We start from the raw sequence: 23528 nt of genomic DNA, 5'->3' as shown, positions 1-23528 counted from the left end.
CTTATTCATATGATCAGCTTGCCTATTGTTTTTACCATGTCATTTTCTATTCTAGAGCCTTCTGATTACCTCTGTGTCACCTTTTCATTTTGTTTTAGATCACATCAGAGATTGTTCTGTTTCTCACTCCTCTATCAGGTTCCTTTACTTCTTTTAGGAAAATTTTAAAGCTGGAAGAGAGACCTAAGGGATCATTTGGCCTAGGAGTTGGCAAATTACAGCCCAACAGCCAATTTGGCTGTCACCTATTTTTGTACTGCAGAGAGCTAAGGGATGGTTTTTATAAGTATAAAGTGTTGTAAAAACAACCCCTTATTAAAACAACTGTGGTCCAAGTGCAGTGGCTCACACCTGTAATCTCAGCACTCTGGGAGGCTGAGGCGGGCAGATCATCTGCGGTCAGGAGTTCAAGACCAGCCTGACCAACATGGTAAAACCCCGTCTCTACTAAAAATGTGAAAAGTTAGCCAGGTGTGGTGGCACACGCCTATAATCCCAGCTACTTGGGAGGCTGAGGCAGGAGAATCACTTGAACCTGGGAGGCGGAGGTTGCAGTGAGCCAAGCTCATGCGTTGCACTCTAGCCTGGGCGACGAGCGAAACTCCGTCTCAGAAAAAAAAAAAAAAACAACTATGGTATTATTCATACAACAGAATACTACTCAGCAAAGAAAAATATACAACAGAAACTGTATGTGGTCTCCAAAGGCTGAAATATTTACATGCTGGTTCTTTACTGAAAAAGTTTGCTTTCTGATCCAGTTATAACTCCTTAATATTACAGATGAGGCAATATTTAAGGAAGTTAAATGTAGCAAAGTTATATAAAAATAGATTGACTATCCCCGATTCCAGAATTCTTTTCCTCTCTTTTTTTTTTGAGATGGAGTTTCGTTCTTGTTGCCCAGGATGGAGTGTAATGGTGCAGTCTCGGCTCACTGCAACCTTTGCCTCCTGGGTTTAAGCGATTCTCCTGCCTCAGCCTCCTGAGTAGCTAGGATGACAGGCATGCACCACCACGCCCAGCTAATTTTGTAGTTTTAGTAGAGACGGGGTTTCTCCATATTGGTCAGGCTGGTCTTGAACTCCTGACCTCAGGTGATCCACCTGCCTCGGCCTCCCAAAGTGCTGGGATTACAGGCGTGAACCACCGTGCCCGGCTAGTTTTGTTTTGTTTTGTTTTGTTTTTTGTGACAGACTCTCACTCTGTTGCCCAGGGTAGAGTGCAGTGGCACAATCTCAGCTAACGGCAACCTCCGCCTCCCAGGCTCAAGCAGTCCTCCCACATAAGCCTCTCGGATAGCTGAGGCTACAGGCGTGTGCCACCACGGCCAGCTCATTTCTATATCTTTTTGTAGAGACAGGGTTTCAACATGTTGCCCAGGCTGGTCTTGAACTCCTGAGTTTAAGTGATCCACCTACCTCGACCTCCCAAAGTGCTGGGATTACAGGTGTTAGCCACCGTGTGTGGCCTCCTCTCTTTTTTTTTTTTTGAGAGACAAGATCTCTCTTGTTCACACAAAAACCTAAGTTACCATTTAAAGCATTGTAAAAACAACCCCTTATTAAAACAACTGTGGGCTGAGTGCAGTGACCCACTACAGGAGTGGGTCTGGCCGGAGTACAGTGGTGTGATCATAGCTCACTGTAGCCTTAAACTCCTGGGCTCAAGCAATCCTTCTACTTCAGCCTCCCAAGCAGCTATGACTATAGTCATGTGTCATTAAGCCCAGCTAATTTTATATTTTTAGTAGAGATAGAGTCCCACTATGTTGCCCAGGCTGTTCTCAAACTCCTGGGCTCCAGTGATCCTCCTGCTTCAGCCTCCCAAAGCGTTGAGACTACAGGTATGAGCCTCTGTGCCTGGCCCTTCCCACTCTCTTTTATATACTCCTTATATTTAAGGTAGGTACTCTACCTAGTTACCTAGTTTGGGGCTTTTAGTTTAGAAAGACATTAGAGATTGTGGAGTATTAATAAGTGAACTGTGTACATTATTTAAAGATTAAATAATAGGACTTAAAGGTGCTGAGGAATGTGGTGGTAAGAATAACTTAATGAGATTAATTTACCTGGAGGAATTATGTAGAAATTGGCAGCATATTTTGAGTGAAGGTGCTGAAACCTATATCTGTCTGATCACAAAGCTTTTTGTGTTAACTGTGAAGCAGTTTCACTAATAACCAGTCCTAAGGGAGGATTCCCACTGAGTGGAGGATAGTAAAGGTCATCATATGCCAGCCACCAGGAATAGAAGTGTGAATACTTTGACCCACCGCATCCTGGGCTGCAGTTTTACCAATTGCCTGAATCTGGTGAGGAAGAGCACACACGCAACATGTTACATGAAACAGGTTTATTACTTACAGATAGGCAGCAAGGGACACCACAAGCTGAGGATCCATTGTGAGCCAGTCCCCCAAGGCTCAAGAAAGCTGCCTGGGGCAAATGGAGTGTTAGCTGCATGTGTGTCACTTGCAGCACAGCTGAGGGATCCCAAAAAGCAGCCTGCCCTGGTTTTTGTACCCTGGGGTCACTTGACTCTCTGGGCAAAGTTTGAAGGACATCCTGTTTCTAGGAGCTGGAATAGAGCCCCCAGGCTATGCTGGCCAGTTGCTCCCTATCTCCGGATGTTATATTCCCGGAATATTCTATAGTTACTATGAGAACTACAGGCAAGGAAAAAAGAGGGGGAGAAACTACCCGTCAGTCCAAGGCCATTCGGAAACCATCCAGCACTAACGTTTAATATAACATTTGTCAGCTGGGAGAGTTAAGTTTGTGTTAATGCTGATCAAAATGAAAAGTAGAACAGATGAAGAGCAGCAGAATACAGTGGAAAAACTACAGATGAGTAATATTTGGGTTCAGACTCAAGTCTGCCACTTACAAGCTCTATGACCTTGGGCAAGTTATCAGCCTCAGTGTCTTGTATAAAATAAAAAACAAATATCCATTCCATTGTAAAGAAAGAAGAAATAAGTCAGGATATGAAAGATGGGCAGTTTGTCTCTGTCATATGGGCTTTGTAAGTAATAAGTATTATTATTGTTTCAATTACTCTGTAATGAAAACACTTTCCCCTTTTGGGGGTCTTCCTTTCTAGACTCCCATAGTGACCCTCTCTGGCCACATGGAAGCAGTTTCCTCAGTTTTGTGGTCAGATGCTGAAGAAATCTGCAGTGCTTCTTGGGACCATACAATTAGAGTGTGGGATGTTGAGTCTGGCAGTCTTAAGTCAACTTTGGTAAGACAAATTTAGTGTTCTTTTAAGTGCTAAACTTCTAGAGCTGGTTTTTAGTCTACGATGGTTAATGTTCTTTCCTTTTCTTTTTCAGACAGGAAATAAAGTGTTTAATTGTATTTCCTATTCTCCACTTTGTAAACGTTTGGCATCTGGAAGCACAGATAGGCATATCAGACTGTGGGATCCCCGAACTAAAGGTGAGTCATGTAAACCACTGGGAGAAAATATGTGTGAATTATATCTATTTCTCATCTCACTGGAGATGTACAAAAAAAGAAATTTATGGCCAGGCATGGTGGCTCCTGTAATCCCAGCACTTTGGGAGGCCAAGGCGGGCGGATCACGAGGTCAGGAGTTGGAGATCAGCCTGGCCAACATAGAGAAACCCTGCCTTTACTAAAAATGCAAAAATCAGCTGGGTGTGGTGGCGCGTGCCTGTAATCCTAGCTACTCGGGAGGCTGAGGCAGGAGAATCGCTTGAATCCCAGAGGCGGAGATTGCAGTGAGCCAAGATCGTGCCACTGCACTCCAGCCTGGTGACAGAGCAAGAGTCCATCTCAAAAAAAAAAAAAATTTCTACAACTATTTTTTGGGTTTATTCTACCTACTTCTGTTTTGTAAATTTCAACACTTGTCTTTTTTGCTTTCTTCAGATGGTTCTTTGGTGTCATTGTCCCTAACCTCACATACCGGTTGGGTGACATCAGTAAAATGGTCTCCTACCCATGAACAGCAGCTGATTTCAGGATCTTTAGATAACATCGTTAAGCTGTGGGATACAAGAAGGTACATTCTGTTTATGATCTACAAAAGAAACATATCAATTACCTGTTACAGAAAGAAAATGAATACTGAAATTCTTATCTAAAACCAGAAGAGTAAAAAAAGCCTCATGGTTGTACAACCTCAGGTGACAAATACTGATATGCAAAAGAAAAGCCAGATCAAAAAAATTTTTGGCCGGGTGCGGTGGCTCACACCTGTAATCCTAGCACTTTAGGAGGCTGAGGCAGGCAGATCACCTGAGGCCAGGAGTTCAGGACCATCCTGACCAACATGGTGAAACCCTGTCTCTATTAAAAATACAGAAATTAGCTGGGCATGGTGGCGCACGCCTGTAATCCCAACTACACAGGAGGCTGAGGCAGGAGAATCGCTTGAACCCAGGAGGCGGAGGTTGCAGTGAGCCGAGATTGCGTCACTGCACTCTAGCCTGGGCAACAGACCAAGACTCCCTCTCAAAAAGAAAAAGAAATTCTTGTTAATATGTTGTTTTTTGCATGTAGATAGCTAGACAAACAGTATATAAGGCCATAGTTTGGGGGTTAAAAAAAAGTCAAGGAAGTGTGAAAATAGGCCTAATTATAAATAAATTCTTATAATGAAATAACATTTTCTTCCTGAATATTTTGTTATAATAATTATCTGTGGTCTACCAATGATACAGGAAAAAGAGGAGAGGTGATCAGATAAACAGAATTTTAAGATTAAGTGGTTATTGGGGCAAGGTTGGTAAACCCTGTAAAGTTTTCAGATAAGTGTAAGTGATTATTCAAATGTTTGTTTTAACACTGAAGGCATATAACATGTTAATATTTTAATCTTTTAGTTGTAAGGCTCCTCTCTATGATCTGGCTGCTCATGAAGACAAAGTTCTGAGTGTAGACTGGACAGACACAGGGGTAAGAATTTATTAGTTATTTGATGAAGAGGAAAGTGTATTAGAATAAATCTGGTGTTTGTGTTTATAAAATTTATTAGTTTCAATATATTTGATATTTATAATTCTGTATTATTTCCCTTAATGTTGTTTATAAAATCTCACCTCTCATTCAAAGAAGAAACAAATTTGTCCTTTAATAGGCCAGGCATGGTGGCTTATGCCTGTAATCCCAACACTTTGGGAGGGAAGGTGGGAGGATTCTTTGAGCCCAGGTGTTCAAAACCAGCCTAGGCAACATAGTGAGATGCTGTCTCTACAAAAAATTAAAAAATTAGCTATCCATGGTGGTGTGACCTATAGTCCAGCTACTTGAGCCTGAAGCAGGAGGATCACTTGTGCCTGGGAGGTCAAAAGTGCAGTGAACTATGATCGTGCCACTGCACTCTAGCCTGGGTGAAAGAGTGATACTTTGTCTCAATAATAATAGTAGGAATAGTAAATTTGAAATTTTGGAGCATTTTTTTTCCTTGTGAGTATAGTGGGGTTTTTGTTGTTGTTGTTGTGTTGTTGTTTTAAGAAACAAGGTCCTCTGTTGCCCAGGCTGAAATGTTAGTGGTGCAATCGTGACTCGCTGCAGCCTTGACCTCCTGGGCTCAAACAATCCTCCCGCCCCCCTGTGTATCTTCTTATTTATTTATTTATTTATTTATTTTTAGAGATTGAGGCTTGAACTCCTGGGCTTAGGTGATCCTCTTGCCCTAGCCTTCTGCGTAGCTGGGACTACAGGCAGGTGCCACCACATCTGGCAAATTTTTAAATTTTTTGTAGAGACGTGGTCTCACTGTGTTCCCCACGCTAGTCTTGAACTTCTGGCCTCAAGCAGTTCTCCCACATCAGCCTCTCAAAGTGTTAGAATTACAGGCGTGAGCCACTGTGCCTAGTCCCCATGAGTATCTTCATGAAACATTTTACATCTAAAAACTCACTATTTAAGACTAATTGGATGAAAGCGTTTACCGGTTGGAAAAATCTTACGTAAGTCTGCATTATAAAATGTGTTTAAAGAATTACAATTTAATTATTTTTATGTATATACATGTGCTTTTACTGCCTAAGAATTCTTTCCAAATATAAGTCCTAGGGCTACTTGAATAATTTGTAATATGCAATTAATGTGCTGTCCTTTAAAAACTTTTAATAGGTAAAACTATATCCCTTTCAAACTTATTATATATCTTGGCAGATGCTTTATAGAAAGTGCAACAGCATATTGTGTCTCAACCAAATTTAAATGATAGCTTTGGTTGGGCGCGGTGGCTCAAGCCTGTAATCCCAGCACTTTGGGAGGCCGAGACGGGCGGATCACGAGGTCAGGAGATCGAGACCATCCTGGCTAACACGGTGAAACCTCGTCTCTACTAAAAATACAAAAAATTAGCCGGGCATGGTGGCAGGCGCCTGTAGTCCCAGCTGCTCGGGAGGCTGAGGCAGGAGAATGGCGTGAACCCGGGAGGCGGAGCTTGCAGTGAGCTGAGATCCAGCCACTGCACTCCAGCCTGGGCGACAGAGCGAGACTCCTTCTCAAAAAAAAAAAAAAAAAAGAAAGCTTTTAATGTTTTAATATACAGTATCGTAGTATAGTAGTGAAACAATGTTGGTCCCTTTACTAACTCTCAATGCAAGTTAACTGCTCACCCATAATTCCTTTTGTAATGAAAATCATTAATATTTAATTAGGTTTTGCTATGATATGAAATAATTATATTTACTTATGTTTTCTTGTCTTTTTCTCTCCTTTTACACAGCTACTTCTGAGTGGCGGAGCAGACAATAAATTGTATTCCTACAGATACTCACCTACCACTTCCCATGTGGGGGCATGAAAGTGAACAATAATTTGACTCTAGAGATTATTTCTGTAAATGAAATTGGTAGAGAATCATGAAATTACATAGATGCAGATGCAGAAAGTAGCCTTTTGAAGTTTATATAATGTTTTCACCCTTCATAACAGCTAGTGTATCACTTTTTCTTATTTTGCATTTATAATAAGTAGGTTGTGTTTATAAAATATAAACTGGCATGCATTCTCTATACAAACTTGAAATTAAACTGAGTTTTACATTTCTCTTTAAAGGTATTGATTTGAATTCAGATTTGCTTTTTTATTTTTTTATTTTTTTGAGATGGAGTCTTGTTCTGTTGCCCAGGCTGGAGTGCAGTGGCATAATCTCAACTCACTGCAACCTCCGCTTCCTAGGTTCAATCAGTTCTCCTGTCTTACCCGAGGAGCTGGGATTACAGGCATACACCAGCATGCCCTGCTAATATTTGTATTTTTAGTAGAGACGGGGTTTTGCCATATTGGCCAGGCTGGTCTTGAACTCCTGACCTCAGGTGATCTGCCTGCCTCAGCCTCCCAGAGTGCTGGTATTAGAGGCATGAACCACCACGCCTGGCCGAATTAAGATTTGTTTTTGAAATGCTATAAAAGGTTATATTGGAAATCCAGTAATTGTTCAGATTTTTATTTCTATTAGAGACTTAGATTTTTTTAAGTTACCTGTTTTTAAAAAGCATTCAAAAAGATTAATGAAAATTGTAATAGAGAAAAAGATAGAAACACAGTTTCCTTTTGGCAAAATAAATGTTCGAAAATTAGGCTGTGAGGGTATTTAGAACATTAAAAAAAAAAGTAGGCTGGGCACGGTGGCTCCCACCTGTAATCCCAGCATACTGGGAGGCTGAGGCAGGTGGATCACATGAGGTCAGGAGTTTGAGACCACCCTGGCCAACATGTCAAAACCCTGTCTCTGCTAAAACTACAAAAATTAGCTGGGCATGGTGGCAACCGCCTGTAATTCCAGCTACTTGAGAGGCCGAGGCAGGAGAATTGCTTGAACCCGGGAGGTGGAGGTTGTAGTAAGCTGAGAATGCACCACTGCACTCCATCCTGGGTGACAGAGCGAGACTCTGTCTCAACAACAACAACAACAAAATGTCGATTCGGCAGGGCACGGTGGCTCATGCGTGTAATCCCAGCACTTTGGGTGGCCAAGGCAGGTGGCTCACCTGAGGTCAGGGGTTTGAGACCCGCCTGACCAACATGGTGAAACCTTGTCTCTACTAAAAAAAAAAAAAAAAATCAAAAATAAATTAGCTGGGTGTGGTGGCACACTCCTGTTGTCCCAACTACTTGGGAGGCTGAGGCAGGAGAATTGCTTGAACCTGGGAGGTGGAGGTTGCAGTGAGCCAAGATCACACCACTGTACTCCAGCCTGGGCAGCAGAACCAGACTTCATCTCAAAAAAAAATAAAAAAGTGATTGCCAATTTTTGAAGAATTCATCAAGATATTTTAAGATAGGCACTTTATATTAAATATATGTCAGATCCTTTAGAAATTGCATACAGTTGACTGGGCGCGGTGGCTTACGCCTGTAATGCCAGCACTTTGGGAGGCCAAGGCAGGCGGATTGCCTGAGCTCAGGAGTTTGAGACCAGCGTGGGCAACACGGTGAAACCTCATCTCTAATAAAATTTAAAAAGTTAGCTGGGCGTGGCGGCATGTGCCTGTAGTCCCAGCTACTTGGGAAGCTGAGGCAGGCGAACCCGAGAGGCTGAGGCAGGCAAACCCGAGAGGCAGGTGAACCCGAGAGGCTGAGGTTGCAGTGAGCCAAGATTGTGCCACTGCATTCCAGCCTGGGCGACAGAGCAAGACTCTATCTCAAAAAAAAAAAAAAAAAAAAAATGCATTGCATACAGTTTTCACTGTAACCTCCTAATCTTTCCTCATGTGTAGATAAGAATAAATTCTTTAGACAAGACTTTTAATCAGTATTAGATAAACATTCTACAAATTTTATGATACCATTAGCATTTATCTTTATGCATGTGTTATATAAAAATATTTAAAGTAAATGTATTTTTAAAATGTTATTTCCATCATTAATGGATTGATATTCCTTACGTAGAGCATTCACAACCTTTATTAATATTTGGGAAATATGTTTGGTCTCATTATTAGATGTTGTTACATCTCAGATGATGTTCCTGTTGCAGAAGTCTGTGAAACAGTATCTATACTTGGCTACAGTTGAGAGCTAAACAGTGTGTTGAACCAGTTAGGAGTTTAATTATCTGTAGAAAACCAGAGGCAGTCCAGGGCTGGTGTAGTTTTTGTTCCACATTGCTTAGGATCCTAGGCTCCCTCCGCCCCTGGGATATGGTCCTCATTTTCACATAGATCAAGAGCCAGAGCTCCAGTTATCATTTCTTAAAGTATATTTTAATGCCAAAAAAGTGAATAAAGGTGGCCAGAAAATGCATGCACAGAATCCTTGTTTTTCTCATTTTGTGCTGATTGGTATAAATTTTATTGTATTTGTAGTCTCTGGAAATCTAATTTTGAGAGGACAAAGATGAATTCTTAGTCCTGTTTTGGATGGTCTTTGAATGATCCTTAAGGGCAGTTATTTATAATGTCTGTCTTAACTCACCCAACGTGGGCTGACCAAATGTAGTCTGTATAAACTAGGTGGTTAAAGTAAAGGTAAAGAAGCCTATCAGATGCAGTAGACAAAGAAAAAAATGGCATCCAGAACTGGTCCCCACCTATTCCCAGTCCTGGTTCCAGAGCAAAATACATTCATAGTTCAGGCATTCTTCCTTGGGATAGATATAATGTAAGCGACCAAGTCTCTTGGACAGGGATTGTCTCTGATCAATCCCTGCCAAACTCCTTTCCTTTGTTAACTCAAGTGGTTAGATCTTACTCCCTGAACAGAAGGAATATGAGAGGTCAAAACATGCCTATTCAGTCCTCTTATATTGCTCCACACCCTTTCCCTCAAAAGCCGAGAGACCTTTCAATGGTCCCCTTTCCTCTACCAGAACACCGGAGATGTCTGCTTTACATGGACTTTTATGCTCCCAAGAATCACTTGGATAAATGAGTGGTGCTACTTTCCCATGGTTGGGGAAAAGCTAGGAACCTGACAATGCAATGCTCGGAACCTGCTGACCAGTACTAGTTATGCTGTCTTGCCATAGTAGTGCAGTTCTTTAAAATGTTGATGCTTGCTCTCTTATCAAGCAAAGGTTGGTTTTTTTGTTTTTTTGTGGAGACGGGGTCTCACTATGTCACCCATACTGGAGTACAATGGTGTAATCTTGGCTTACTGCAACTTCCATCTTCTGGGCTCAAGCCATCTTCCCACCTCAGCCTTCCAAGTAGCTGGGACCATAACCAGCTAATTTTTAATTTTTAATTTTTTAATTTTTATTTATTTACTTATTATTATTTTATTTTTTTTGTAGAGTTAGGGTTTCGCCATGTTGCCCATGCTGGCCTTGAACTCCTGGGCTCAAGCAGTCTGCCCGCCTGGACCTCCCAAAATGCTGAGATTACAGGCATGAGCCACCGCACCCAGACCAAGTAAAGTTTTAGGAAATTCCTTGGCCAGGCATGGTGGCTCAGGCTTTTGTAGAAAAACAGCTTTCCTGTGAGAAGATGATCAATATTTTCTTTTCTTTTCCTTTGAATTTGGAATTGCCATTTTTGAACTGTTGTCAACAATGCATAATAATATATCAGAATGCTTCCTAGTATAATATTATTGGAGAAAGGACAAACAAAAGTTTAAATTGATATAAAATGCACATAATTGAACAACCCACCCTGCAAAAAAAAAAAAAACCATCTGGGAATTTCTGATAATAACATTGAAATCTGTTCACACAGTCTAAAATTCTTTTGATGTATCATAGTTTTGAAAAAAGGTAACAGTTTATTATATATAACAAATATAAGGAAAATATTAAATTTTTTGAAAGATACTAGTTTTTATTTTTGTTCATTTTTTAGAGATAGGGTCTTACTATGTTGCCCAAGCTAGAGTGCAGTGGCCTGATTATAGCTCACTGCAGCCTCAAACTCCTGGACTCAAGGGATTTCCCACGTCATCCTCCTAACTAGGACCACAGGCGCATGTCACCACATCTGACTGATTTTTAAATTTTTTGTGGAGATGGTCTCGCTGTGTTGCCCAGGCTGGTCAAGAACTCTTGGCCTCAGGCAGTCTTCGTGCCTCAGCCTCCTTAAGTGCTGGGATTATAGGCAAGTCACGGTGCCTGGCCAAAAATACTAATTTTTAATAGATACTATTATGGCTCCTATTCTTAAAGGAAAAAATAGGACATTTTAAGACTCTATGCAAGGGATATTCAATTAGTATATTTTTTATTTGAAAAGCCACTACTTAGAATCAGATTTCATTAGGCAAATGAAATCCAGATATTACTAACCAGAAACTGCCAGGTGTAGAAACAGCAGGAACATATTAGTGACGGTTGTTGACATTTTTGACTATCATAGATCAAGTATCAAACACAATAATGGTATTTTGTTATATGAACCAAATATATCTCTTTTTACGAGACATAGTCTAGCTCTCCCATCCAGGCTCAACTCCTGGGTTCAAGGGATCCTCCTGCCCCAGCTTCCTGAGTATGTACCTGGGAGTACAAGTGCATGCCACCACACCCAGCTAATCTTTTTTGTTTTTGTGGAAGATGGGGTCTTGCTATGTTGCCCAGGCTGGACTCCAACTCCTGACCTCAAGCAATCATCTCATCTTGACTTCCCAAAATGCTAGGATTACAGGCATGAGCTACTGCATCCAACCTGAACCAAATTTATCTTACAACTTAGAAGAGAAACATTTTTGGCTTGTTGGTTTTATAGAATTAAACCTAATCTTTGTTCTAATAGCAGTTCCATTGATTTGCAGATTTAAGGAAATAAATTATTTTCTTGCAATGTCTATAAAAGTAAGTGAAATTATGTCCTATCATAAAAATCCTCTATAGATAATAAATTATTTACATTTTATAGGAGAGAAAAATACATGTTAAAGTTTTTGAGCAGACACACAGGCAGAAAATAAATGGCAGTGGATTTGAACTTGGACTTATTTTGGACAAGCTCTTAACTAGTATATATTTTGTCAATCTTACGTCATGCACAAGAATGACATTTTTATAAATGGAAAGAGTGAGTGTGGAAGTGTCTTCACTTACCTAACAGGTTATATGTGGTCGGGCGCCATGACTCACACCTGTAATCCCAGCTACTTGGGAGACTGAGGCAGAAGAATTGCTTGAACCTGGGAGGCGGAGGTTGTGGTGAGCCAAGATGGCACATTGCACTCCAGCCTGGGTAACAAGAGTGAAACTCCATTTCAAAAAAAAAAGTAATACGTAAATTTAAGTGACATTTATGGATACTAAATTACCATAATATGTTCAGCTTTGCATTTTTTTGCCTTTAAAATTAATTTCAATTTTAGTGTACCACTAAATGTATCATTGTAATAGTATATAAATGTATAAAGATCAATTTCTGTATATTCTAATAGGAATTGTATATAAGCAAAAACGAATTCTAGAAATTATCCAATTATATCATTCATGTTATTTAAAGGAAACCACAATCCAGACAGGTTAAGTACCTAGTGTGAAGGTATGTATCCAATTAATGGAGCTGGGCGACATACATCTGAGTAATAAAGACTACAGAGAAATTATCTGGTTAGGTACAATCTGATACAAAGTTTAGAAACATGTCAAACAATTCTGTGTATAGTCAGTGAAAGTGTAATAATGTGCCTGAGACATAATACCAGATCAAGTTCAATGGTTGTTTCAGGGGGAGGAAATAATTTTTAAAACGATGTCTATAACATTTCACATTTAAAATCATCTTAAGTCTAATTCTAGAATTGTGTCTAATTCTAATACTGTGCCTAGCTTTACTTGAATAAACAGAAATGTAGTAAGGAAGAGACAGCATGTTTAGCTTGCAGTATCTAAGTAAGTAATTGTGTAGGTATCTGGGAAGATAGCTCTCCATAGCCCCACTGTCACTGACCTGTAATGCTTGTCCTGACGTCTTCGGTAAAATTCAACAGATTACAAAGAAACTGGTGCAATGCCTTGAAGAAATAGAGTTTTTTGTATGATGTCAGATTCAATACACCTCTAATCCTTAGTAAAACAGTACAAAACAGTAGAATAATTTTTAGTGTTTTCTAATGTCAACTGAGGTTTTATTTGGGAGATTAACCAGAGGTTTGCAGAAAAATAAAAGTGAAGACTATTAGTCTTTAAAGAAACTAAGACTCTAGGTTTGGATCCCATTTGTGGAGCCCCACATTCCAAGTCATCTAATGTTCTTGTCTAGTTAGCTTGTAAAAGTCTACCATGGAGGAAAACCCTTTTTTTTCTTAGTATAAATGTATTATATATTGATAGAAAGTTAAATAACAGTTCAATAAATGTGCTTCTAAGTGAAATTTAAAAGTATGTTAAAGGTGTTAAATTATTTCACTTTCTAAAGAGGTTTTATGCAACACTAAAATGTAATGACTGAGCTGCCTCCTTTTGTTAAGGGACTAGTGCAAGTAAGAGTCTCACTCTGTCACCCAGGCTGGAGTGTAGTGGCGCAATCTCGGCTCACAACTTCCGCCTCCTGGGTTCAAGCAATTCTCATGCCTCAGCCTCCCAGCTGGGATTACAGGTGCATGCCATTACATGGGGCTAATTTTTGAATTTTTAGTAGAAACAGGGTTTCACCATGTTGGCCAGGCTGTTCTCAAACTCCTGACCACAAGTGCTCCGCTCGCCTCAGTCTCCCAAAGTGCTAGGATTATAGGCGTGAACTACCACACTCATCCTAGTGCAAGCCATGTAAACATTTTATCCAACAGCTAAAGGAAGATTAATTCATTCCACGGGCATTTATGAAATATGAGAGACTTGACTCCTGTCCGGGTGAAGCATCAGCAGCTAGCTCTACATTATTTTCTGATACTATTCCTACACTGTGCCACCTTTCCTTAGTGACTTGTGAAGAAAAAGTGATTATATGTAAATACTACACTTCATTGATGGCTTGGAGATACTGTGTATCTTTCTGTAATTTTACCCAGTTAAGTGAATAAAAGCAACAGGCCCAGCCGGTAGCCACTATTCTGACTTCCTGGTGTCGTCTTTGGAGGACTTCAGTTGGCCTCAGATTGAGCTGAAGAAGATATTAGTTTACTGTTCTCTTGACTTAAAACTTCATCTTGTTGGAACAAACATTTTATAAAATACCCCAAGAACTTTACCATGGGACATAGTAACATTTGAAAGTCATTTCACTTGCAATGTTATTTATTCCTTGGTGAGAAAGATAATCTGGTCTTTTCAGATATTTTATAATGTATCCTTCAGTTTTGAATTAGCTATCTTTATTTCAGTTCGTTCATTGATGGACTTAACATTCATTCAGGACCTAGTTTGTATTAGGCACTCTGCTAGGTGCTAAGGCTGCAGAAATGCGTAAGGGTGGACCACAGCAGCTTTGAAGCAGCTCAGCACCGAATGGGGAAGACAGGCAGGTAGATGATTACAGCCGGAGAGCGGTATACCCCTTAGGAGAAATGCCGCATTTAGTAAGATTCAGGAAAGCCATGCCAAGGAAATACGTCAATCACTCATGTTTGCCAAACGCTAATTTTTACCCTTCTGAGGAAAGCTGTAGACTCTTTCCTCAAAAAAACAAAATTTTGCACATGATTTCAGGTATTTGCCTATTCCTTGGAAATCCAAATATCTCAGGGTAAAACTCTAAAGACATTTAATGTTTTCAGTCCAAATTAACCCTCTATAACTTGCCACTTTTCCTATTTTAAAAGTATACTTCCTAGGTTGAGTATTTTGTACTGTTAATATTCTAGAACCTGACCCTATCTTTGTCATCATACAGACTTTAGTTACCACCTCGAGTGTTAACCTTTTCATTCTTTGCTAGCCTATGTGTCACAGTTGTAATTAATAATTCATATGCTGCTGTTTTAGGAAAGTTTTGGAGTCACCTTTAAAAAGAATGCAGTTTGATTATCTCCTACTAGTAGTAAATAGTTTTGCTTCCTTTTTGTTTTTTTCCTGAGACTTTCAGGATCCGGTTTTACCTTTTACTCTTGAAGATTCATCACAAACATTATGGATACGGATATATACATTTGAGATTGGTTATGAACGGTTGTTAAGACCTCTTTAAATCTTTAACACGGGAGTTAGATGCTGAGGAGCCGCCCCACAAGGCCCGGCAGGTCCGGGGATGGGGGTGCTCGGAGGGAGCCAGGAGGGCCCCGGGCCAATGCCTTCCACTTCCCCACGCCTCAGAGAGCTCACACTCAGCTCCTCGGATGTTCTGACCGGCTTGGTGTTTGTCATCTCACTTTATTAAGTAAGGAGGAAATCGGGAAAGGAGGGATAGAGAGGGTCCCCGAGTTCATTCAAGAGCAGACCGAGAGATGCGCCGGTCCCCAGTCGGGCCGGTGGCGGGGTCAGGCCGGCGCCCCAGTGGGGCGGACGCCAGGCCGTGCGGTTTAAATCTCCCGCCTCCCGCAGCGGGAGCCTGACACCTCCACGCACTGGTGCGGAGGGGCACTGGCTGCCGGAGGGCCCGGAGTCGGCGCGGGGCTCGCGGGCGGTGGCCGGAACGCGTGCCGGGACGGATCTCCGCGCGGCCGAACGCGACACGAGGCGGCGGAGGAGCGGCGCCGGTAAGCGTCTGCGGCCTCCCGTCCCCCCCACTTCCCCCTCAGGCGGCGGTCAGGCCCGGAGGCCAAATCCTGGGTTCCCATGGCGACGCCGGGCGGCAGGGGCGCGGCGGGAGGCTCCGACCACTCGCGCGCGCGCGCGGCTTCTCGGGTCCTTGCTGGCCTCCTTGGTTCTCTCGGGGACCCCGGCCGCTGCCTGCGGCCTTCTACCAGGCGAGGCCCTGCTCGGGGTTCTTCCGGCCTCCCACCAGGCAAAACCCGCAAGAAGCGGTTTCTGGCGTGACTGGGTCCCTGCGGCCGAAGGGCGCCTCCCGGCCACGCTCGCTGTAGTGAAGGAGCGCGGCAGTCCGGGGCTCATTTGCGTGATTTCCCTCGGCGGTGGAGGTCGCTCCTAGTAGAGGCGGCGGCCAATCACCCAAACAGCCCTCAGGTGCCTCCCTGCTGACCTCTTTTTCACTTGGTGCTTATTTTTATTTCGCTGTTATTTTGTAATGGGAATATCTTCTTTAGAAACTAACTGGCAACCGATGGAGAAAAACAAAACATAGTAAATGTGCGGTTTGGGTTGAACTGCAGAATGCACGGGTCCACGAGGGGCTCCGCGCACAGATCCTGTTCCCCAGGCCTTGAACCCGGCCCCACGGCACAGATCTGGCTCCTGGAAACGCGGGTCAGCTGGTCAGGTGCCCAGGTGATGTCAGTGGTCAGATACCTGATGCTGTAAGGAAGACCGAGAGGGGAAAGCCGGGAGTCCATCCTGGCAACTCACCCGCGGTGCTGGGGCGTTGCCAGTAGAGGGGGTGGAATCAGTTTTCGTGTAATAGATGATCTTGATGCACACAGCATAAAGGCTGTTATAAACTATGGGTCTCTGTAAAATAGATTGTTGGGAAGATAACATTTTTCCATGGTATTTATTTTTCCCAAAAGTATTTATGTATTGATTTATTTGGTTCTGACTCAGGCGACGTACTGTAAGATGGTATTACTTTAATCATCTTCACATCAGTATTTATGGAATAGCCACAGGTGCCTCAACCTTTAGTAGGAGTTAATTATACATTTTCTGGCCGAGTAAACATCTCCGAATGGTATGTATGTGTTTTTATATGACCAAAATTTTAAATCGTTTAGTATTTATCTGTGCCTATCATACCCAGTATTCTTTGAAATCTCTATTTAATAGTGCAAAATGATTGTTTTTCTAGTCATTGAAACAGCTATGTGGAAGGCAGTGTTCTAATTACCAGTTTAATTTTAGAGTTAGAAGGGTGCTCAGAGATCAGCCAGTTCAACGAGGAAAAACTGCAAATATGAGACTGGTGGAAAAAGTAGGATTATATAATAAATAATGATATTTATTATAAATATTAAAAATATAAAACAAAGTTTATACCAGTTACGGAACTAGGACCGAATATCAAAATATTAGATATAAAATGGATAATATACTGTCTTGTTCTACTATACTGCCAAACTTTGTGATTTAATTGTGTTATCCTATATTTACATTTTTTCTTTTATACTTTAGCTTTTTCAGTACTCACTGTGCTTCCTTTAAAATTTTATCCTTTTTACATTCTTTAACAACAACAGATGGGATATGTGAAAGAGTTTTAAATATATCTGTAACTGGAAAGATTTTCTTGTTCGAAGTAGATTTTGTTATTTAATAATATTCTTATTGCCCTGTTCCATTTTGTCTGTTTTTCATTCATCCCTTAGGTTTTATGTGGGTTTTTTTTTGGAAATCAAAATTTTCAAACTTGTGCTTGGATCCAGTATTCACCATTAAAAGTTAGTCACCTTCTATGTATCTTATTGTTATTTTGCCATTATTGACTCACTTCCATATAACACTAGGGTTTTTAAATTCCTTTGTTAATTTAGTTGAGATAAAAAATAGACTAAAGTAACACAATATCTATATTTACAGCAGCCGACATTAACAACTGTTAACATTTTGTTGTATTTATTTCTAGTATTTTTTTAGATAAGGAAATAAAATATTTACAATAAAGTTGAAGTCTCATCCCACCCATCCATAACCAGGTACTTAACATCATGAGTTGATATCTGTGTTTTGTATTTTTTAAATTATATTTTATATGTGTCTATTATTGCATGTGTTTTTAAATTTTAAATAAGTTACATCATATTGCATATAGCCTGCACTTGTGTTTTTCACTCAGTATTATTTTATTTTGGTTTTTTGAGACAGAGCCTCGCTCTGTCGTCCAGGCTGGAGTGCAGTGGCCGGATCTCAGCTCACTGCAAGCTCCGCCTTCCGGGTTCACGCCATTCTCCTGCCTCAGCCTCCCAAGTAGCTGGGACTACAGGCTCCTGCCACCACGCCTGGCTAATTGTTTGTATTTTTAATAGAGACCGGGTTTCACCGTGCCAGCCGGAATGGTCTCGATCTCCTGACCTCGTGATCCGCCCGCCTCTGCCTTCCACAGTAATGGGATTACGGGTGTGAGCCACCACGCCTGGCCTCACTCCGTATTATTTTAAAAATTGATTTGGATTGATATTGATAGTTCTAGCCACTAACATATTTGTTTTAAATGTTTTTGTTGTTGTTGTTGTTGTTGTTTTGAGACGGAGTCTCGCTCTGTCACCCAGGCTGGAGCGCAGTGGCGCCATCTCTGCTCACTGTAACCTCCACCTCCTGGGTTCAAGCAATTCTCCTGTCTCAGTCTCCCGAGTAGCTGGGACTACAAGCACATGCCACCACACCCAGCTAATTTTCTTATTTTTAGTAGAGATGGGGGTTTTACCATATTATTCAGGCTGGTCTCAAAGTCCTGGATTTAGGTGATCCACCCACCTCAGCCTCCCAAAGTGCTGGGATTACAGGCGTGAGCCACCGCGCCCAGCCTTAATTATTTATATAGTATTCTGTCTTATGAATATACTACATTTTTATCTGTATAGCTTTTTATTAATATACTTAGATTGTTTCTAGTTTTTTATTACAATGCTAAAACAAGTAGACGTTCATTTGGTAAATACTGAGTATCTACTATGTGTCTTGCACTATTTGCTCACAAACAGATGAAAATCTCTGCCCACACAAAAGCTTTAAATACCTAGTGGTGGAATTGCTAGGTCACGAAGTAGGAGCATGTTTAGTTTTATGAGAAACTGCCAGACCATTTTCCAAAATGGTTATACCGTCTAATGCTTTCATTGGCAATATGTGACTTCTAGTTACTCACATTCTCACCAGTTTTGGTGTTGTCAGTCTTTGTCATTTAAGCTATTATCGTGGATGTATATTGGTGTATCATCATGAGTTGAGAATTCATTCCTGCTCTTGCTTTTATCAAAAGTTTTTTTGTTTTTGAGGGGAAATTCACATAACATACAATTAGCCTTTTTTTTTCTTTTTTACTTTGACTAAACAAACCCAAACAACTGTTTTGAAGTGTACAATTCAGTGATATTTATTGTTTTCACAATGTTGTGAGATCACCAGCTCTCTCTAGTTTGAAAACTTTTTCATCACCCCATAAAGACACCCCTTACTCTTTAATTACTTGATTTGTAGTTTTCTTTTTGCTGAGTGGTGTTCCATTGCACATTATTACTATAATTTGTTTGTTCACCTGTTAATAGATATTCTAATTTTTGGCTATTTTGCATAAAGCTAGCAAGAACATTTACAGGTCTTTGGGCATATTTTTCATTTATGTTGGGTAAATAAGAATACAATTGCTGGATTGTGTGTGTTTCCAATAAACTCAATTTTTTCTGAAGTGGTTATACCCATTTTATATTCCCACAACCAATGTATGAAGGTTCCAGTTGTTCCTCATTGTTGCCAGCACTTTGAATTGACAGATTGATTGTTAAGCAAGATCAAATGGGGGTGTGCTGATACCTCTTTGTGGTTTTAATTTTTGTTTCCCTGATGAATAATGTTGTTGAATATATTTTTATATGCTTAATGGCCATTAGTATATAGTTGTACACTGCATAAAGGTGTTTTGGTCAATGATGGACCACAGATACGATAGTAGTCACATAAGATTGTAATAGCATATTTTTATTGTACCATTTCAGTGTTTAGACATGTTTAGATACACAAATACCATCATTGTGTTGCAGTTGCCTACAGTATTCAGTATGTAACATGCTGTACAGGTTTGTAGCCTGGGAGCAATAGCCCCTAGGTATGTGGTAGGCTTATAACATTTGGTTTGTATAAGTACATTCTGTGATGTTCTCACAATGATGAAATCACCTAATGACACATTTCTCAGAACATATTCCCACAGTTAATGCATGACTGCATGTGAATATCTTTTGTTAGTTTGCTCAAATAATTTATCTGTTAAAATGAGATTTTCTTATTACTCAGTTGTAATTATTCTTCATATATTCAGAACACAGGTCTGTTCATATGTGTGTGTGTATGTGTGAAAAGTTTCCACCAAATTTTCATTTTCTGAATTGTGTTTTTCAAATAACAATTTTACATTTTGGTGATAATCCAACTTCTTGATTTTTTTTTCTTTTATAATTAATGTTTTAAATAGTCTAAGAAATCATTGTCTGCCCCAAGGTTGCAAAGATTTTTTCTTCTGGGAGTTTTACAGTTTTTTGAGATGAAATCTCACGCTCTTGCCCAGGGTGGAGTGCAGTGGCAGGATCTCAGCTCACTGCAACCTACGCCTCCCAGGTTCAAGTGATTCTCCTGCCACAGCCTCCTGAATAGCTGGGACTACAGGCACCTGCTACCTTGCCCAGCTAATTTTTTGTATTTTTAGTAGAGATAGAGTTTCACCATATTGGCCAGACTGGTCTCGAACTCCTAACCTTGTGATTTGCCCGCCTCGGCTTCCCAAAGTGCTGGGATTACAAGCGTGAGACACCGCGCCTAGCCAGTAGTTTTAGAGTTTTTAAATTTTACATTTAAGTCTGTTACACATTTTGAATTACTCTTTGTAAATGATGTTAGTTAAGAATTGGGGAGCAATTCTTTTGACATATGGATATCTGGTTGTCCTTGTATTGTCTGTTAAAAGTCAAACCTTTCCACCAGTGAATTGCTTTGGCACCTCTGTTAGTCCATTTTGGGTTACTATAAAGGAATACCTGAGACTGCGTAATTTATAAAGAAAAGCAGTTTATTTGGCTCACAGTTCTGCAGGCTGTACAAGAAGCATGGTGCAGCACCTGCATCTGATGAGGGCCTCAGGCTTCTTCCACTCATGGAGGAAGGTGAAGGGGGAGCAGGTGTCGCATGGTGAGAGAGGGAAGGGTGCCACACTCTGTTAAATAGCCAGCTCTCACATGAACTTACAGAGTAAGAACTCACTCATCACCAAGCCACTCATGAGGAATCCACCCCCATGACTTCCCAGAAGGCCCAACTTCCAATATTAGGGATCACATATCAACATGAAATTTTTAGGGGACAAACATCCAAACTATATCAGTGCCCTTGTCAGAAATCATTTGGTTGTATATTTGTGGATGTATTTCTGTGTGTTCTCTAATTTTTCTCAGCAATGTGCTATAGTTTTTAATAGCACTGTGGTATGTATTTCACTGAATTTGCTGCTAAATATTTCATAGCTTTGGATGTTATTAAAAATGAGAGTGGATTTTAAATTTCACTTTCTAGGCTGGGTGTGGTGGCTCACACCTATAATCCTAGCACTTTGGAAGCCTAGGCGAGGGGAATCACTTGAGGCCAGGAGTTTGACACCAGCCTGGGCAACATAGGGAGACTCCATCTCTACCAAAAAAAAAAAAAATCACTTCCTAATTGTTTGCTACTAATATATAGAAGTGTGATACATTTGTTTTACATTGATTCACTAATTGCTGAATTTGCTCAGATCTCTTGCATTAGATCTAGTAGATTTTTAAAAGATTCTTTAGGATTTTTTGCATACATAATCATGACACCTGTGAATAAAGACATCTTTGCCTTTTCCTTTCAAATGTGGAAGGGGTGTGAGCAGTCATCTTTGCCTCTTACCCAGTATTAAAGGAAAAATATTCACTATTTCACAGTTAAGTATGATGTTAGCTGTGTGGGTTTTTTTGTTGTTGTTTTCTTTTTTTTTCTTTCTTTTTTTGCGGGGGGGATAGAGTCTTGCTCTGTCACCCAGGCTAGAGTGCAGTGGCACGATCTCGGCTCACTACAACCTCTGCCTCTCAGGTTCAAGCAATTCCCCTGCCTCAGCCACCCAAGTCACTGGGACTATGGGTGTGCAGCACTATGCCCAGCTAATTTTTGTATGTTTAGTGGACACAGGGTTTCACCACGTTGGCCAGGCTGGTCTCGACCTTCTGACCTCACATTTTCTGCCCACCTTGGCTTCCCAAAGTGCTAGGATTACAAATGTGAGCCACCTTACCCGGCCAGAGTTTCTTTTTCTTAAATCATGAGTGAGTGATACATTTTTTCATTTTTTTCCTACATCTATTGAAATGGTGATACTTCTTTAATCTCTTAATTTAATGAATTACATAGACTGATTTTCTTTTTTTTTTTTTGAGATGGACTCTTGCTTCTTCACCCAGACTGGAGTTCTGTGGTGCCATCTCAGCTCACTGCAGTCTCCACCTACCAGGATCAAGCAGTCCTCCCACCTCAGCCTCCCAAGTAGCTGGGACTACAAGTGTGTGCCACCACACCCAGCTAATTTATTTTTATTTTTATTTTGAGACAGTCTTGCTCCTGTCCCCCAGGCTGGAGTGCAGTGGTGCACTCTCGTCTCACTGCAACCACCACCTCCTGGGTTCAAGCAGTTCTTCTGCCTCAGCCTCCCGAGTAGCTGGGATTATAGGAGTGCACCACCACACCTGGCTAATTTTTGTATTTTTAGTAGAGACGAGGTTTCACCATGTTGGCCAGGCTGGTCTTGAACCCCTGACCTCAAGTGATCCGCCCACCCTGGCCTTCCAGAGTGCTGGGATTACAGACGTGAGCCACCATGCCCTGCCAAAGAGAAGATTTTTTTTTTTTTTTTTTTTTTTTTAAATACAGAGTCTCACCCTGTTGCCCAGGCTGAAGTGCAGTGGTGTGATCTCGGCTCACTGCAACCTCCACCTCCCAGATTCAAGCAGTTCTCCTGCCTCAGCCTTCTGAGTAGCTGGGATTACAGGCACAGGCCACGACACCCAGCTGATTTTTATATTTTTTAGTAGAGGTGGGGTTTCTCTATGTTAGCCAGGCTGATCTCCAACTCCTGACCTCAGGTGATGCACCTGCCTCAGCCTCCTGAAGTGCTGGGATTACAGGCATGAGCCACTGTGCCCAGCCACACCTGGCTAATTTTGGTATTTTTAGTAGAGACGGAATTTCACCATGTTGGCCAGGCTCATCTGGAACTCCTGATCTCAGGTGATCCACCCATATCAGCCTCCCAAAGTGCTGAGATTACCCGTGTGAGCCACCGCACCTGGGCCATAGACTGATTTTGAAATGGTAAGCAAATCTTGCATCCCTTGCATCAATTCCACCTAGTTAGTCATGTTTTATCCATGCATATATATATACACATACATACACACACACCTATTACTCTATTAGATTTGTTAGGATTTTGTGAAGGGTTTTTCATTCATGTTTAATAAAAATATTGGTCTATAATAATCTTGTCTTGTAATGTCTGTTTGGTTTTGAGGGCAAAGTTATGCTGGCTCATAAAATGAGTTGGGAACTATTCTTTTTTTTTTTTTTTGAGACGGAGTCTCACTCTGTCGCCCAGGCTAGAGTGCAGTGGCCGGATCTCAGCTCACTGCAAGCTCCGCCTCCCGGGTTTACGCCATTCTCCTGCCTCAGCCTCCCGAGTAGCTGGGACTACAGGCGCCCGCCACCTCACCCGGCTAATTTTTTGTATTTTTAAGTAGAGACGGGGTTTCACCGTGTTAGCCAGGATGGTCTCGATCTCCTGACCTCGTGATCCACCCGTCTCGGCCTCCCAAAGTGCTGGGATTACAGGCTTGAGCCACCGCGCCCGGCCGGGAACTATTCTTTCCTCTTCT

At 41.2% G+C, this 23528-nt stretch overlaps 2 protein-coding genes across 12 annotated transcripts in view; both read left to right on the top strand.

The window, feature by feature from the left end:
- WDR12 (WD repeat domain 12) overlaps nucleotides 1–10644 on the top strand; it is a 36717-nt gene extending 26073 nt beyond the window's left edge. The window contains exons 9-13 of the mRNA XM_038001731.2: nucleotides 3106–3246; nucleotides 3338–3443; nucleotides 3900–4032; nucleotides 4856–4928; nucleotides 6715–10644. Coding sequence (XP_037857659.1) covers nucleotides 3106–3246; nucleotides 3338–3443; nucleotides 3900–4032; nucleotides 4856–4928; nucleotides 6715–6792 — 531 coding nt within the window. The 3' untranslated portion in view covers nucleotides 6793–10644. The remainder of the gene's footprint in view (nucleotides 1–3105; nucleotides 3247–3337; nucleotides 3444–3899; nucleotides 4033–4855; nucleotides 4929–6714) is intronic.
- Nucleotides 10645–15042: 4398 nt separating this feature from the next.
- The window catches only part of ICA1L (islet cell autoantigen 1 like), a 97288-nt gene continuing 88802 nt past the window's right edge, over nucleotides 15043–23528 (top strand). Inside the window, exons 1-3 of one of the 11 annotated variants that reach the window (XM_073019944.1) lie at nucleotides 15043–15202; nucleotides 16483–16609; nucleotides 17501–17570. The gene's annotated coding sequence lies outside the window, so the exon portion shown is untranslated. The other 10 variants (XM_038001736.2, XM_073019943.1, XM_038001732.2 and 7 more) reach the window with 10 other exon arrangements.

The sequence above is a fragment of the Chlorocebus sabaeus genome, chromosome 10 (assembly GCF_047675955.1).
Source record: "Chlorocebus sabaeus isolate Y175 chromosome 10, mChlSab1.0.hap1, whole genome shotgun sequence".
Lineage (NCBI taxonomy): Eukaryota > Metazoa > Chordata > Mammalia > Primates > Cercopithecidae > Chlorocebus > Chlorocebus sabaeus.
The sequence above is the reverse complement of the archived record's forward strand: the minus strand, read 5'-3'. Positions and strand labels throughout refer to the sequence as shown.